The 15,797-nt window shown below is 41.3% G+C and overlaps 1 protein-coding gene across 4 annotated transcripts in view; it reads left to right on the forward strand.

Annotated features, from left to right (window-relative positions):
- Positions 1 to 15,797, forward strand: part of PTK2 (protein tyrosine kinase 2) — a 349,972-nt gene that overhangs the window by 202,922 nt on the left and 131,253 nt on the right. For all 4 annotated transcript variants that reach the window (XM_054017938.1, XM_054017937.1, XM_054017936.1 and 1 more), the window contains one exon: positions 11,310 to 11,364. In XM_054017938.1, the coding sequence (XP_053873913.1) occupies positions 11,310 to 11,364 (55 nt within the window). The remainder of the gene's footprint in view (positions 1 to 11,309; positions 11,365 to 15,797) is intronic.

A 15,797-nucleotide genomic window follows, 5' to 3' on the forward strand; every position in this document is an offset into this window, starting at 1 on the left:
GGTGAGAGCTCATTTACTACTGTATGACTAGGGCTATGTCTATACTTACCTGCTGGTTCGGCGGCAAGCAATCGATCTTCTGGGATCGATTTATCGCGTCTTGTCTAGATGTGATAAATCGATCCTGGAAGTGTTCACCGTCGACGCCAGTAATCCTGCTCCGCAAGAGGAGTAGGCGGCGTCGACGGGGGAACCTGCCTGCCGCGTGTGGACCCGCGGTAAGTACCTTTAAGTTCAAACTAAGATACTTCGACGTCAGCTACGTTATTCTCGTAGCTGAAGTTGCATATCTTAGTGCGAACTGGGGGCTTAGTGTGGACCAGCCCTTAGACAAATTGGCTTGTTAACTGTTTAAACTTGCTGATATGCAGTACCATAGGTTTCAGTCATTTGTATTCCGTTAGTGCTTTTGGGATAAGCTACTCTAGTCCTACAAATGTAACAATGCTTTGTACAAAAATGGATTTTCTGTGTACAATTAAATTAATCAGTCACAGGACTAATTTACACAGAGTTCTTTAATTACTTACCAGTTACTTGAAATTTAAAATCTGAGGGTTTATTTTCCCTTGGCTTCTGCTAAGTGTGTTGTTTTACTGAGTTATGATCTTGGGGTCAATAAACATATAGTATGTCCACCACATATTCCAAAACTTAAAACATCCAAGAAGCATCCTGATAACAAATTAGATTTGCTGACTTAATCATGCTGTATAGTAGTAGATGGCTTCAATCCAAATTTGAACAGAGTGCTTGAGAAGCTTTGCATTCAATTCCAAAGGAGACAATTGATGTTTGTTACAACCCTGTTAAAGGTCAATTTTGTTTTCATTAGCTTCAGTGGAATAATGTATCAACAAATGCTCTATCTAGTTCTTATGCTTTGCTGCTAAAACCCTTGTGGGATAGAGAAGACATGGTGTATCGCATAATACAAAATTAGGTTAACAGCTCAGGGCAGCAACTTTCCAGTTTTTATTTTATTTTTTATTTTAAAAATAAAATAAGACAAAGTGAGCTAGTTCAGATAAAGGTTTGGTACTGGATCATTTGAAGGTAGGGTAGAAGATTCTTTTAAGGGCAATTAAATTGTTGTTTAGGACTCATGAGGAAATGTACTGTTTTTGTTTGCTTGTTTTTAAACAGATTAAAAAATAACTTCCAGCAATTATATCCAATTTATATGGAAATAGATGTTCCACTGTTAAGATATCTTCTTTCAAAGCACATATATTGGGTGACCAGACAGCAAATGTGAAAAATCAGGACGGGGGTGGGAGGTAATAGGCGCCTATTTAAGAAAAAGACCCAAAAATCAGGACTTTCCCTATAAAATCGGGACATTGGTCACCCTACACATATGCCAGGGAAAGCAGGCTATGCTGTGAACAAGACTGCAAGGACATTAGTTCCAATAATGCAGTGGCACAGATCTAACCGTACTGAACACATAGTTTGGAGTCAAGAATTCCTGGGTTCCAAACTGAGCTCTGCCTGAATATTATGATAATTTATTATTAAAATGTGTCTCATTATTTTCAAGGACTTCGTTCTATTTGTGTAGAAAATGCTAATGCATATCAAACATACTTTTAAAAACATATAACAGTAGTATGTGTGCAGTATGTATGTATTAAATGTAATATCTGGTGCTGTGAAATGATTAAAAAATTAATCACGATTAACTGGAAGATTTAAAAAAATTGTGATTTATCAGTTTTAATTACAATATTAAACAATAATAGAATACCATTTATTTAAATATTTTTGTTTTTACATTTTCAAATCTATTGATTTTAATTACAACACAGAATACAAAGTGTACGGTGCTCACTTTATATTATTATTTTGATTACAAATGTTTGCACTGTAAAAAAAGATAAACAAAAGAAACAGTATTTTTCAATTTATCTCATGCAAGTACGGTAGTGCAATCTCTTAATCGTGAAAGTGCAGATTACAAATGTAGTTTGTTTACATTTACAGGAAATAATGCTGCCCGCTTCTTATTTACAATGTCACCTGAAAGTGAGAACAGGTATTGTCATGCCATTGTTGTAGCTGGCGTTGCAAGGTATTTACATGCCCTATATGTTAAACATTTGTATGCCACTTCATGCTTCGACCATCATTCCAGAGGACATGCTTCCATGCTGATAACAGGTTCTGCTCGGTAATGATCCAAAACAGTATGGACTAATGTATGTTCATTTTCATCATTTCAGTTAGATGCCATCAGCAGAAAGTTGATTTTCTTTTTTGGTGGTTTGGGTTCTGTAGTTTCTGAATTAGAGTGCTGCTCTTTTAAGACATCTGAAAACATGTTCCACACCTCATCCCTCTCAGATTTTGAAAGGCACTTCAGATTCTTTTGGGCTGGGTGCTGTGCCTTTAGACATCTCATCTCATACTATCTTTGCATTTGTCAAATCTGCAATGAAAGTGTTCTTAAATCGAACAACATATGCTGGGTCATCACCCAAGACTGCCAAAACACGAACTATATGGCAGAATATGGATAAAACCATGGAGCAGGAGACATACAATTCTCCCCCAAGGAGTTCAGTCACAAATTAAATTAATGCATTTTTTTTTAACAAGTGTCATCAGCATGGAAACATGTCCTCTGGAATGGTGGTCGAAGCATGAAGGGCATACAAATGTTTAGCATATCTTGCATGTAAATACTTTGCAATACAGGCTACAACAGTGCCATGTGAATGCCAATTCTCACTTGCAGGTGACATTGTAAATAAGAAGAGGGCAGCATTATCTCCCGTAAATGTGAACAAACTTGTTTGTCTTAGCAATTGGCTGCACAAGAAGTAGGACTGAGTGGACTTGTGGTCGCTGAAGTTTTACATTGTTTTATTTTTGAGGTCAGTTATGTAACAAAAAAAAAGTATATTTGTAAGTGGCACTTTCATGATAAAGAGATTGCACTATAGTACTTATGAGGTGAATTGAAAAATACTGTTTTTGTTTCTTTTTTACAGTGAAAGTATTTATCAAAAATAATATAAAGTGACCCCTGTACACTTTTTATTCTGTGTTGTAATTGAAATCATTAGATTTGAAAATGTAGAAAAACATGCAAAAATATTTATAATAAATATAATTTGGTATTCTATTATTGTTTAACAGTCTTATTAAAACTGCAATTACTCGCAATTAATGTTTTTAATTGAGCTAATTTGTGTGAGTTAACTGCAATTAATTGACAGCCCTAGTAATATAACATTTCATGTGGAAAGTTGGAAGTTAAGAAAAGTACAAGGCCGAGCAAAGAGGCAGTTGGGTTAGTTAAAAGTCAGTGATCATCAGTAGAAATTTATCTCATTTAGGATACATACAAAGAGGAAGGAATAGAGAGATGCAGTAAGAAATATTAAGAGAAAGAAAAGATTATAGAATGTTGTTTATATAAAGGAAGTGAATGTATTGGTGACCTGGAGGAAGGCTGATACAGTGTCACTTTCTTAAAAGGTGGATAAATGGTGAGATTAATGACTACAAGTGAGTTACTGGGGAGTTCGGCCGGAAGAGTGGAAGGCAAATTTGATAGATTTGTGAGAAAGTGAGCAAGAAAGACCTAAGGAAAGGCAGTGGATGCAGTTTGCTTAGTTTTCAGCATGACCATCAATAAGATGTTTCAAAGTCAGTTACTGGACAAACTTGAAAGTATAAGCATTAGTATTTAGGTTAATAACCTTGATTGAAAACTAGCAGGGGGAAATCTTGGTGCCAGCGAGATGACGGTGCCATCCACCCTGGAGTCCTTTGCAGCGACTAAGGACCTGATAATCCTCCCAGTACCCCTGAACCCAGCAGGACAGCTTCCAGCACCGGGGAGTTCATTGAGCAGAAGGGAGCAGGTAGCCCCGAGCTCCTGTCTGGCAGTAGGTCCTCCAATACCGAGTGGAGGACAACTGGCCATGCTGATGTTGGCGAAGACTTCCCCACTCTGGCACTGATCACTGGTCTTTGGCCCCAGCCAGCAGAAGCGAGGGGTACTGCGCCCCCATAGTCTCTCCAAGCTCACTCGTAGTCGGAGGTGGAGTCCTGCACCCAATCCAGGGGCCGTTACGAGTACCCAGTATACATCCCACCAGATTCCAGTGCGGGTGCCCCCCCGGGCGCCTGGCCCAGAGGACAGTGGCCTGTGCAGGTCCAATGGCCATTTTGGAATCCGTGGGATTTCCCCCCACTACCAGGACTGCCTTCCAGTTGTTTGTACTTGGTGGTGTCTGAGAGAAGGGCCCCACCACCACACCATCCGGCACCCGACTTGAACTCTGGTACCAAGCCCAGAACCAACACTCAGGACTTAGGCCTGTGTGATGTGGTCAGTGCAGATGCAGAGGAGGAAGGCCCCCTGCCAGTGCAGGCTGCCACCGCCTCCTCAGATGAAGCTGTGTCAGGATCGATAGGCTGCTTATTGCCTATCATTGTCAGGTGCATTCGATGTAAATTCGCTGTAGCTGGAGGGAGGTAGCCCAAAGAGGTGGACAGAGTCAAACTTCAGAGTGACCTGTAGCAGTTAAATCAGTAGGGACTGCACGAATGGAGACTTGGTCCTAATAAATGTAAATCCCTGCACCCAGGAGAAGGAATTAAGCTGCACAGATGCAAAACTGGGAGATACAAAGAAGCATCTGAACCCACTGCATTAAAAAAGACTTTAAGAAGCACATCCCCCTTCATGCTGTCTTACTATTACTTTTATCTTTTTTGTATGAACTTTTTTATTGAAGTGTTCAGGAAAAAAATAGAAATACAAAACTAACCGAAGAAAAAGATACATTTTCTACAACTAATAAGCACAGTGGTAGCAAGCCCATAGAGCTCGCTACAGTTGGTATTTGATGGGTTAATCCCAATGAAGTTTACACTGAAAAGAAAATGCAGTGTTTATATCCAAATAATTCCCACTGGTAGGAGAGCATCAATTATGGTAAATATAAAGCTGTTGGCATAACATATAACTAGGGGTGTTGATTAATCACAGTTAACTCACGCGTTTAACTCAAAAAAATTAATCGCGATTAAAAAATTAATCACAATTAATCGCAGTTTTACTCACACTGCTAAACAATAGAATACCACTTGAAATTTATTACATAAATATATTAAATATTTTTGGATGTTTTTCTACATTTTCAAATATATTGATCTAAATTACAACACAGAATCCAAAGTGTACAGTGCTCACTTTATATTATTTTCATGACAAATATTTGCATTGTAAAAATGATAAATAAAAGAAATAGTGTATTTCAATTCACCTCATACAAGTACCGTAATGCAGTCTCTTTACCGTGAAAGTGCAACTTACAAATGTAGATTTTTTTCTTACATAACTGCACTCAAAACAAAACAATGTAAAACTTTAGAGCCTACAAGTCCACTCAGTCCTACTTCTACTTCAGCCAATCGCTAAGTCAAGCAAGTTTGTTTACATTTTTGGGAGATAATGCTGCCGGCTTCTTATTTACAGTGTCACCTGAAAGTGAGAACAGGTGTTGCAATGGCACTTTTGTAACTGGCATCACAAGGTATTTACGTGCCAGATGCACTAAACATTCATATGCCCTTTCATGCTTCAGTCACCATTCCAGAGGACATGCTTCCATGCTGATGATGCTAGTTAAAAAAAATAATGCGTTAATTAAATTTTGACTTGAACCCCTTTGGGGAGAATAGTATGTCTCCTGCTCAGTTTTACCCGAATTTCATATTATAGCAGTTTTGGATGATGACCCAGCACATGTTGTTCGTTTTACAACACTCTATATATTATATTAATGGAGATATCCTATCTCCTAGAACTGGAAGGGACCTTGAAAGGTCATCGAGTCCAGCCTCCTCCCTTCCCTAGCAGGACCAAGTACTGATTTTGCCCCAGATCTCTAAGTGGCCCCCTCAAGGATTGAACTCACAACCCTGGGTTTAGCAGGCCAATGCTGAAACCACTGAGCTATCCCTCCCTCGACCCAAGGTTTAAGACTCTGAAGTGCCCTCCAAAATCTGAGAGGGACGAGGTATGGAGCTTTTAGAAGTCTTAAAACAGCAACACTCTGATGTGGAAACTACAGAACCCGAACCACCAAAAAAGAAAATCAACCTTCTGCTGGTGGCATCTGACTCAGATGATGAAAGTGAACATGCGTCGGTCCACTCTGCTTTGGATCGTTATCGAGCAGAACCCATCATCACCATGGATGCACGTCCTCTGGAATGGTGGTTGAAGCATGAAGGGACATATGAATCTTTAGTGCATCTGGCACGTAATGATCTTGCGACACCGGCTACAAAAGTGCCATGTGAACGCTTGTTCTCACTTTCAGGTGACATTGTAAACAAGAAGCAGGCAGCATTATCTCCTGCAAATGTAAACAAACTTGTTTTTCTGAGTGACTGGCTGAACAAAAAGTAGGACTGCGTGGACTTGTAGGCTCTAAAGATGTACCTTGTTTTATTTTAGAATGCAGTTATTTTTTCATACACTATTCTACATTTGTAAGATCAAGTTCCATAATAGAGATTGCATTGCAATATTTGTATGAGGTGAATTGGAAAATACTATCTCTTTTTACAGCACAAATATTTGTAATAAAAAATAAATATAAAGTGAGCACTGTACACTTTGCATTCTGTGGTGCAATTGAAATCAATATGTTTGAAAAATGTAGAAAACATCCAAAAATATTCAAATAAATGGTATTCTATTATTGTTTAACCATGTGATTAATCACATGATTAGTCATGAGTACGTTTTTTAATTGCACGATTAAACGCAATTAATTTTTTTAATCGCTTGACAGCCCTAATATAAACCAGTAACAGCTATTAACTATCCCTAACTGCCAATGAGAGTAAGGCTGTGAGGTCTTAGTCTGGCATTGTTGGTTGAGCTCTCTCCTGAATAGGTGTCCATTCCACAGCCATGAAATGCAGCCGTCTGGAGTTTGCATGTGGTATTTTATGTTATGGCTATGGGTACATTTCAATTTATAATGCTTATTTGTTCTTGCTTATAAAAGTTTTGCGTATTGCAGTCATAGACCACTGCTGTAACTCTGTGTACTTTTATGTTAAATTCTTCTAAATTAAGAAAATTGGATTTACTATCTAATTTTAAAAATAGGATATGCTGTATTAGCAAATGTGACTAAGAGTTGCTATTCATTAAATTTTGTGTGGCGTTTGCTGCAAACTCAGATCTGTACTCAAAAGCTGTTATGTGATTCAGTTTAGAAACAAATTATTGTAGCAGAATGTGGGAACCATGTGCTGTAATAGTGTTAAGATGGTGGCAGCGCTGCATTAATTTAGAGAACTTAATTTTTGCAGAATTCTTCTGCTTGCTGAAATGTTTAATGTTAACTAAAGTATTCCTTGTCAAAATGTCTTTGCATATGATTTAGACTGTAATGGTGTGTCCGCTTTATCTAATTCTACGTAGAATGAGAAAACTGCACATAATTTGCATTTGAGATGAAATACATCGAAGGACTTAATGTTTATGAAATTTTATAATCTTTTCCAGCTTAGTGTCATTGCACAGACTCCAGGGTTCACTGCTGTGAACGAGTCAATTTATAATGTTTTAAAAATGCATTTTATGAAATTATTGTATAACATCCTGAGTGCTCAGAGAAGGTGCTTCAAAAGATTTTTTTTAATTTTTATTCCATAAGTAAGACTTAGAATTCCGTGTATGTTGTTTCCCTCTTAGCCCATTGGAAGGATATACTTCACAGGTTGACTAACAGCAATTTTCTGACATAGGCTGGAAATCGGTACAGTCTCCCTCAGACAACAGATGAAATTTGCATGCAAATTAGCTGCAGAGTAAGGTGGTGATTGAGTTACCTCTGATATGTCAGAGGTCTAGGAGTCTTGTTATGGCATAGATACATGCTTTACTGTAGCCATAAACCGCACAGGTGTAATTTATAAAGTCAAAATGGCTTAGAATTTAAAAATGGGATTGTAACAGACCAGCAGTCCCAGTGATGATTGAACTTGGTACTATTCTAAAGAAAAAAGCTTTCATCCTTGTTTGTAGTGCTTCCTTTGCTTCACTCTGACTCAACAGACATTCTAGGCTTCAGGATGACACACACAGTGGCAACCCTGGCATCTTATTATATAGATCGGGGTGGCCAAACAGTTAAAGTACGGTTCTCGGAGCCCCCGCCATTCTCCGCCTACCAGACTGTTTGGAGGAGCTCGGGGCTTCTGCCCAGCAGGGATGGTGGGTCTTGGGGCTTCAGCCCTGTGTGAGGCACCTGCCGGGACTCAGGACTTCAGCAGGAGCAGGGCTGAAGTCTCGTGCCATGGTAGGCGCTCCCCAAGGGGCAGCAGCCCCGAGCCCCCTGGACCCTGCAGGGCAGAAATCCCGAGGCTTCCCACCTCGACGCAGGGCAGAAGCCCCGAGCCCCGGCTGGTGCGCCCAGGCTCTCGAAAATCTGAAGATTGTCGTATGCAGCTCAAAGGGTCAGTAAGTTTGGCCGTACCTGATATAGATGTTTGAGGCACATTACTATCTTCCCCTCCCATTCAGAATATATCAGTATGGAAGGCTTTCCTTGATGTTCATTGAAAAGGTAGACATGGTCCCTTCTATGCAGAGTCCACAAACTCACTCACTTTTTTTTTTTTTTAAGTACAGTTTGTATTGCCCTAACCTTCTCAAGTGGTAGAAATCCTTTTTTAATACAGATATTTTTTCCAGTTTTGAGCCTTGTTTTCTTATGCTAATGTTCATATAGATTGTGGCATTTGACACAACCTGGTACATGCTGCTCAGATGCACCAGCATGATGGTATCTTCGTGCTCTGACACACCTCTGGAAATTCTCAAGCTCTTCCCTTTCAGTCTCACCTGCTCTAGAAATTGGCTGCTAGGGAGAAAATAGGGGCAGCCAACTACTCCATAAAAGCAACGGAATTCAAAGTTGAGGATATATTTATAAGCCAGGCTAAGCACTATTTTGAATACTATGTATTCATCCAAATTAGACATTGAGCCAAACTAAAATTCCAGATCAACACCCAGAGGTTGGGATATTCTGAACCTGGATCCAAACTTTGCAGCTTGGGTCCATATGACAAATCTCTGACCTTGCCTCAGTGGGTCCCGCACTTCCAGGCGGATTACACTAGCCTCAAAGGCTCACTGTGACCCTCCATGTAGCCCTTCTTTCTCTAGAGGCAAGGGTCACAGCGTACTGAGCCATTTTCATCATAAGCCAGCAAGGGAGGTAGGAAGAAGCAACCCTCCCTCGCAGTCTCTGTTGTCTCACAGTCTCTGTGATTAATCGGGGGGGAGCCCAGGCCCTCCCTCTACTCTGGGCTCCATCCCAGGGACCTTAATAGTAGCAGCTATTGGTAGCAGACTTTTTGGAAACAGGACGAGTACAATTCCCTGGGCCACTTCCCCACAGCAGTCCCCACTTCCTCAACATCTACCTCACCCTTATGGCCTCCTTCTTGTGCCTGATAGGGTTTGTCCTGCCCAGTTTCTCCAGCAGCATGGCTTCCTCCTACAGCTCCTGACATGCACCTCTAACTGACTAATTGGGAGGCTTTTAATTAGTTCCAGCCAGTGCTTGATTGGCTTCAGGTGTCCCAATCAACCTAGCTGTCTCCACTGCTTTCTAGAAGGATCTTAATTGGCCCCAGGTGTCTTGATTAACCAGGAGCAACTGCCATTTGGTTACCATGGTAACAGGGATTTGTTTAGCCTGGGGCTAACATACCTGTTTCTCACTAAAAGAACAGGAGTACTTGTGGCACCTTAGAGACTAACAAATTTATTAGAGCATAAGCTTTCGTGGACTACAGCCCACTTCTTCGGATGCATATAGAATGGAACATATATTGAGGAGATATATATACACACATACAGAGAGCATGAACAGGTGGGAGTTGTCTTACCAACTCTGAGAGGCCAATTAAGTAAGAGGAAAAAAAACTTTTGAAGTGATAATCAAGCTAGCCCAGTACTTTCCTATAGTCATCTGGCCTTGCCCCATCACAGTCCACCATTTATGTTTGGGTTTTTTAAACCTTTCTGTCTGTCCTTCCAGGGTGTGCATGTGTGTCTGAAATATGGAGTGCATGGGATGGTAACATTTTGTTAGCATTAGTGTGGGATGGTCACATTGCTCAGAAATGTAGACAAGTTAAGAAAAAAAACTAGTGGCTGTATGATGCCTAGGGGATTGGGTCATTAAAATAAATTCTATGAAAATAATTAGAGGGCAGAGGATAGGTGAGGTGGTCAAGGGTGCATGATAATTGCATCTGTGTATCAACACTGAAACTTAGAAATGTAGATATGTACGGTTGAATGAAGAAGTTGAGGTTGAGGAGGGCAACTTGTCAGTTGAGTGTTGAATGATTCAGTGCATATTTCATTGCTTTTTTACAATTTGTGTTGGTGGCATATGCAGTCTTGCAATCTTAAATCAAAGTCAAAAAAGTTTTGGGGGATATAGATAACATGTCAGCCTTACACTGGGTACATCTTGTTTCAACCAAGAAGATATTTTAATCCAAAAGGTTTAAGTTTAAGAAAAAAATTAGAGTAGAAATCCATGCAAGGACCTTAATTATAATGCTGCTAGAAGTAACATAGCAATAAAAATATATTTGGATGCCCATAAGAAGGAGAAATCCAGTCTGGTAACAGCCAGAGTGGTCCTTGTAACCCCTCATTTATGGTAAATTCTACAAGTCAGAGGACCGCTTTTCTCACAAAACAGTTGCAGGTGCGTAAGTATGATTGGGTGTTCCAGTTTTCATGCTAGTCCTTTCTCAGTATACTGTGCAGCGGCTGTGTTTTTAGTGTTTCTTGAAACAATAAAATATGTGCTGTAGGCAATTGATTCGCAGCACTTCTCTGTGATTGCATGTGGACATCATTAAACACAATACACTCTCCATCCCAGGTACCTATTCTAAAGACGGTATCTTTCTATATTTAATAATAGAAGATACTACAGTACAGCAATTGCTATGGAGTGGCTAATGTTAACATTTTAATGACACTGAATTTGCATTCTAATATTGAACTTTACTGAGGATTATATTTGCATGCAGTGTTGTTGTAGCCATATGATGATGTGAACTGAAAGAGTTGTGTAAGCTTGAATGCTTGCTTGTCTCTCTCACCATCTGAAATTGGTCCAATAAAAGATATTACCTCAACCACCTTGTCTCTCTAGTATATCTGCATGCATTTCTAAAGACCTCACAAGATTTCTTATCAACAATATATGTGTGTTTGTTTATTTCAGGAAAGATGTTGGCTTAAAGAGATTTTTTCCGAAGAGTTTGCTGGATTCTGTAAAGGTAATTATACTTCCCCTTGATCATGTGCCTCAAATCCATGAATAGCATATTTTTCAAATATTGGAGAAAATGAAAATGGCTTTGGATTGTATTAGTCTGCTTCTGAGACCTGAAAAGTGGGTGGTGATTTGCTTTTATAGTAATAACTGGGCTGCTATGGAAACATTTTTCTCTTGATGAGAAAAGTATTAATCACTGGTGTTCTCACACATTGGTAGCATGTAATGCTAGGATGACCATATTTCCCTACGCTGAATATGGGACATCTGGTAAAATTACTCATATTCAAGTGAGTTCAATGACAGTCAATCAGAACAATGCAGTATAAACATTCAAATTAACATCAAGTTGACTGAGCCCCTGTTAAAAAGAAATAGTGCTAGTTGGATTATTTTTATTTATCTTGTTATTTTTAAGGCTTTAGGGTTCACAGGGGGAGGGTGACAAACACACCGCTACACCCCCCCCCACACACACACACACACACACTGGTAGAGGTCTCACACACACGCACTCACTCACTCTCATACACCTCCCTCACATGGCAGGGTGGGGAAGAGGAGGATGACCGACCGACACGTCCTTCCCTTCCCGGTGCTCTCCGCCCTCCATGCTTGGCTAGGCCCTCAGGATGGACCCGCCTCCCCTGGTACCTGGCACCACATCTTTCTGAGGCAACATGTGGGGGGCACACAGGGTCACATGCCCCCTCTCCTCAGATTTCTGCCAGAATGTGGCCAGCAGCATCATTTTGGCACTGTGCAAGAGGGAAGGGACGGGAGCTGCTTCCAGCCACAGGGGAGGAAGAAGTGGGGAAGAGATGACCTGGCCCATGTCTTTGTGAAGCTCATCTCTTCTTTCCCCCCACCCCGCACTTGTCCCTGGCCACACAATGCCGAAAGACAGCTAACTCCTCCAGGCTGCTGCAGGCCACCGACATAACCCAGCTGTCTCCAGCTACAGTATGGGCAGGAAGGAGTTGAGCCCTAAGGATGCATTGTACACCAAGGCCCAGGGAACCTGACTGCAGGGGCTTCAGCGAACCCAGCCAGAGGGGTGGCTCTGCAGGGGAGGGTACCTAGGGGATGGAGCAGCCCCACGTTCCCAGGTTAGAGAGGGGTGAGTGAAGAAGGAGCTAAGCCCCTGCCCCAGGGGCTGCTGTGGAGCCTGCAGGTTCGGGGCATGAATAGGCTGGAAATTGCTTCCCCCGCCAGAGCTTAGCTGATGGGCGGACAGGCTTCTCCATGCCAGCGTTGTGCAGGGCTTTGGCACATGCAGGGCTCAGCTTCTCTTGGCAAGCGCTACGGGGTGGAGGGTTTTGGGCTTTCCCAGGGTGCCAGCCTAGCCAGAGGCAGTGGGGGAAGGAAGGAGCCTGCCAGCCAGGCTGTTGGTGAACTGAGAGCTCTGACTAGGGGCTGGTTCTCCGCACAGCTCTGGGAGTGGGACGTGCTCCACTGGTGGGGGGATATGGAGGAGCAGTGGGTCGGGGAGCAAAGGGACAAAGCAGGGAGAGGACAGCGAGAGGGGGAGAACATAAAGGGCTGATGGGTGGCAGCAGAGGCAACATGTAACCATCCGCCATCAGGCACCTGCCTGCACTCATTGGCTGTTACAGCGTGCAGACAGTGCGGGCCAGAAATGGGGCGGGGCCCTGCTGGCTGAAAGCCGGCACGCAGCGGGGGCTGCGCTGGCGGGCCAGCAGAGGGAGTGGCTTGCCCCATGCGCAGCATCTTCACCCCGCCACTAGCCACCCCCATCGTTGGCCACTGGACCCTCCTGCCCACCCCCCACTTACCACTGATGGGAGGGCAGGTGGCTGGCGAGCGGGGACCTGCCAGTACTGATGGTGGGGAGAGAGAAAATATGGGACAATTTGCCTGTTTTTAAGAAAAAGTCGGGACACCTGCAAGAGGGCTTAAATACAGGACTGTCCCTTTATAAACGGTCACGCTATGTAATGCTATGTAGTTAAATAGCAGATATGTGGACTGATGAAGTTTCAGCTCATGACAGAGGTGATTTGCATGACCTTAGAGATTTAATATTTACCTAATAGGGTTACACTTCTATCTTCACTACCCAATGTAGTAGTGCTAGAGACTGCTCTCAAAGTAATCTCTCTGTTGTGATGTTGCTTAGAATATAACTTCTGAAGCGGAAGGGGAAATTTGGAGAGAGGAAAAGAGCACGAAGATACCATCATGCTGGTGTATCCTCCCAGCAGGTGGGGACAAACTAGTACGAACAGTGTCCAGATAAATTCTGAGGACAGAGCATTTTCTTTCGGGGGTCCTTGGTTTTGGAATTGTTCCCCTGGCCAGTTGGCCAGATCATGGCGTACGGTCCCTTTATTTGATCCACCTTTTGTCAGGGGGTGGGGCCGCTGCTAAGGGGTTGCTGATTAAGGGATTGGTTGAGCATATTGGGGATGTTGCTTCTGAGTTTTTCTCTTTATCATGACACATAGAGGCAAAAAGGCCAGGAATTTACTCTCTATGCTGCCAGATACTGATAATGTGCTTAATATTTTGTGCAAATGTGTGTATCTTTATATATAAGTATAGGTATATATATTTAGTTCATCCAATGAGTACTTTTTTATGAACGTACGTATCTACAGTTAACGATAAAAAAGTGACGCCTACACGAGTCCTGAACACTTACTCACCAAAACACACATTTCAAGTCTCAAGAATACATAATCAGGTTCTTGTGTCTACTCGAAGTGATGTTACCTGTTCGGGCAGAAGGATGACCTTTGCTGCTTGTGCATTGTTCATTTTTAGCAGTGGAGACTTTTAATAAAATGGTGTAAAATTCATTTATTTTCACTAAATTGTACATCTTCTCATACTTTAAGAACCCAAAAGTTGAAGGATATATGGCCTTGAACCAATGAATCACCACACAAGGACATGTTTAATTTTACTCATGCAAGTAGTCCCGTTGATTTTAATGGGATTACTCACATGCTCGATCAGCACTTATATGAAGAGGACAGAATTCTCTGTGTACAAATTAGTCAAACTTTGCCGTAAAAATAATTGTACTCAGGGCCTTTTTAGTACTGGACCGTATAGACTATCCAACAGTATCTGTTACAAAGCAAAGAGATTCATGTGTACACTGATGGTTCGTCAGATAAATCCTTCAAGAAAAGTGGTTGTGGTATCTTCATCCTGTGGTCTAATGGAGAGAGTGCAAGAAAGAGCATTAGTTCGGGATATATCCGCTCGAATTACATGGTTGAACTGAAAACTCTTCTCACAAGAAATAGAAATAGAGCACAAATAAACGTGGATGTTGTGATGTTTGTTTGACTCACAGGCAGAATGCAATCAACAGATTGCTGAAAATATAGCTTTAACTTTGTGTCTGAATAAAAGAGGATCTGTGGAGAGGACTTTATTTTGAAATATATATATTATCAGTAGGAGGTTGCAAAAGGTTTTAGGACAAATTTTCAAAACTGACCATGTGTTTCTGATGTGTGAACTGCAAAAGAGCTATATGCAAATTGTGTGCACCAGTGATCAGTTAGGCACCTAGCCTAGAATATATGCACAAATAAATGAGCATGTACAAATTAGAAGACAAAGTGTTTTAGTAGAATTTTTCATAATTTATTGAAAGCATAGGTTGCTGATGGCATTTTTTACACTGGTAAGAGGTTCAGAAATCAGGGGTAAACGAGCTTAAAAAAATTAGTTCATGCAGAGGATAATAATCATATTGTCTTGTACTGTTTTGTTTAGAAAAGAGATGACTGGGGGGATATGATAAGAGGTCTATAAAATCATGAATGGTGTGGAGAAAGTGAATAAGGAACTGTTATTTACCCCGTTGCATAACACAAGAACTAGAGGTCAACCCAGGTTTAAAGCAAACACAGGAACGTACTTCTTGACACAATGCACAGTTAACCTGTGGAACTCATTGCCACGGGATGTTGTGAAGGCCAAAAGTATAACTGCATTCAAACGAGAATTAGATAAGTTCGTGGAGGGGAGGTCCATCAATGGCTATTAACTAAAATGGTCAGGGATGCAACCCCATGCTCTGGGTGTCCCTAAACCTCTGACTGCCAGAAACTGGGACTGGGTGACAGGATGAATCACTCAGTAATTGCCCTGTTCTGTTCATTCCCTCTGAAGCATCTGCCACTGTTGGAAAACAGAATACTGGGCTAGACACACAAGTGATGTGACCCAGTATGGCCGTTCTTATGTTTTTAATTCAAATTGTTAGATGCTTTCTGTGTAAAATAAAGCTATCAGTAGATATGGAGGGATTTTGTTGTGTGCAGTAAAACTGGAAGATAGAACAGTGCATTATTAATGTTTGGCTACATCCTTTTCTGATTAAGAATCCCATCTTTTGTGTTTCATTGGTAATTTGAGTAACTGATATTGAATAATAGATGTGTTTAATAT

This window comes from Malaclemys terrapin, chromosome 2 (genome assembly GCF_027887155.1).
Source record: "Malaclemys terrapin pileata isolate rMalTer1 chromosome 2, rMalTer1.hap1, whole genome shotgun sequence".
NCBI lineage: Eukaryota > Metazoa > Chordata > Testudines > Emydidae > Malaclemys > Malaclemys terrapin.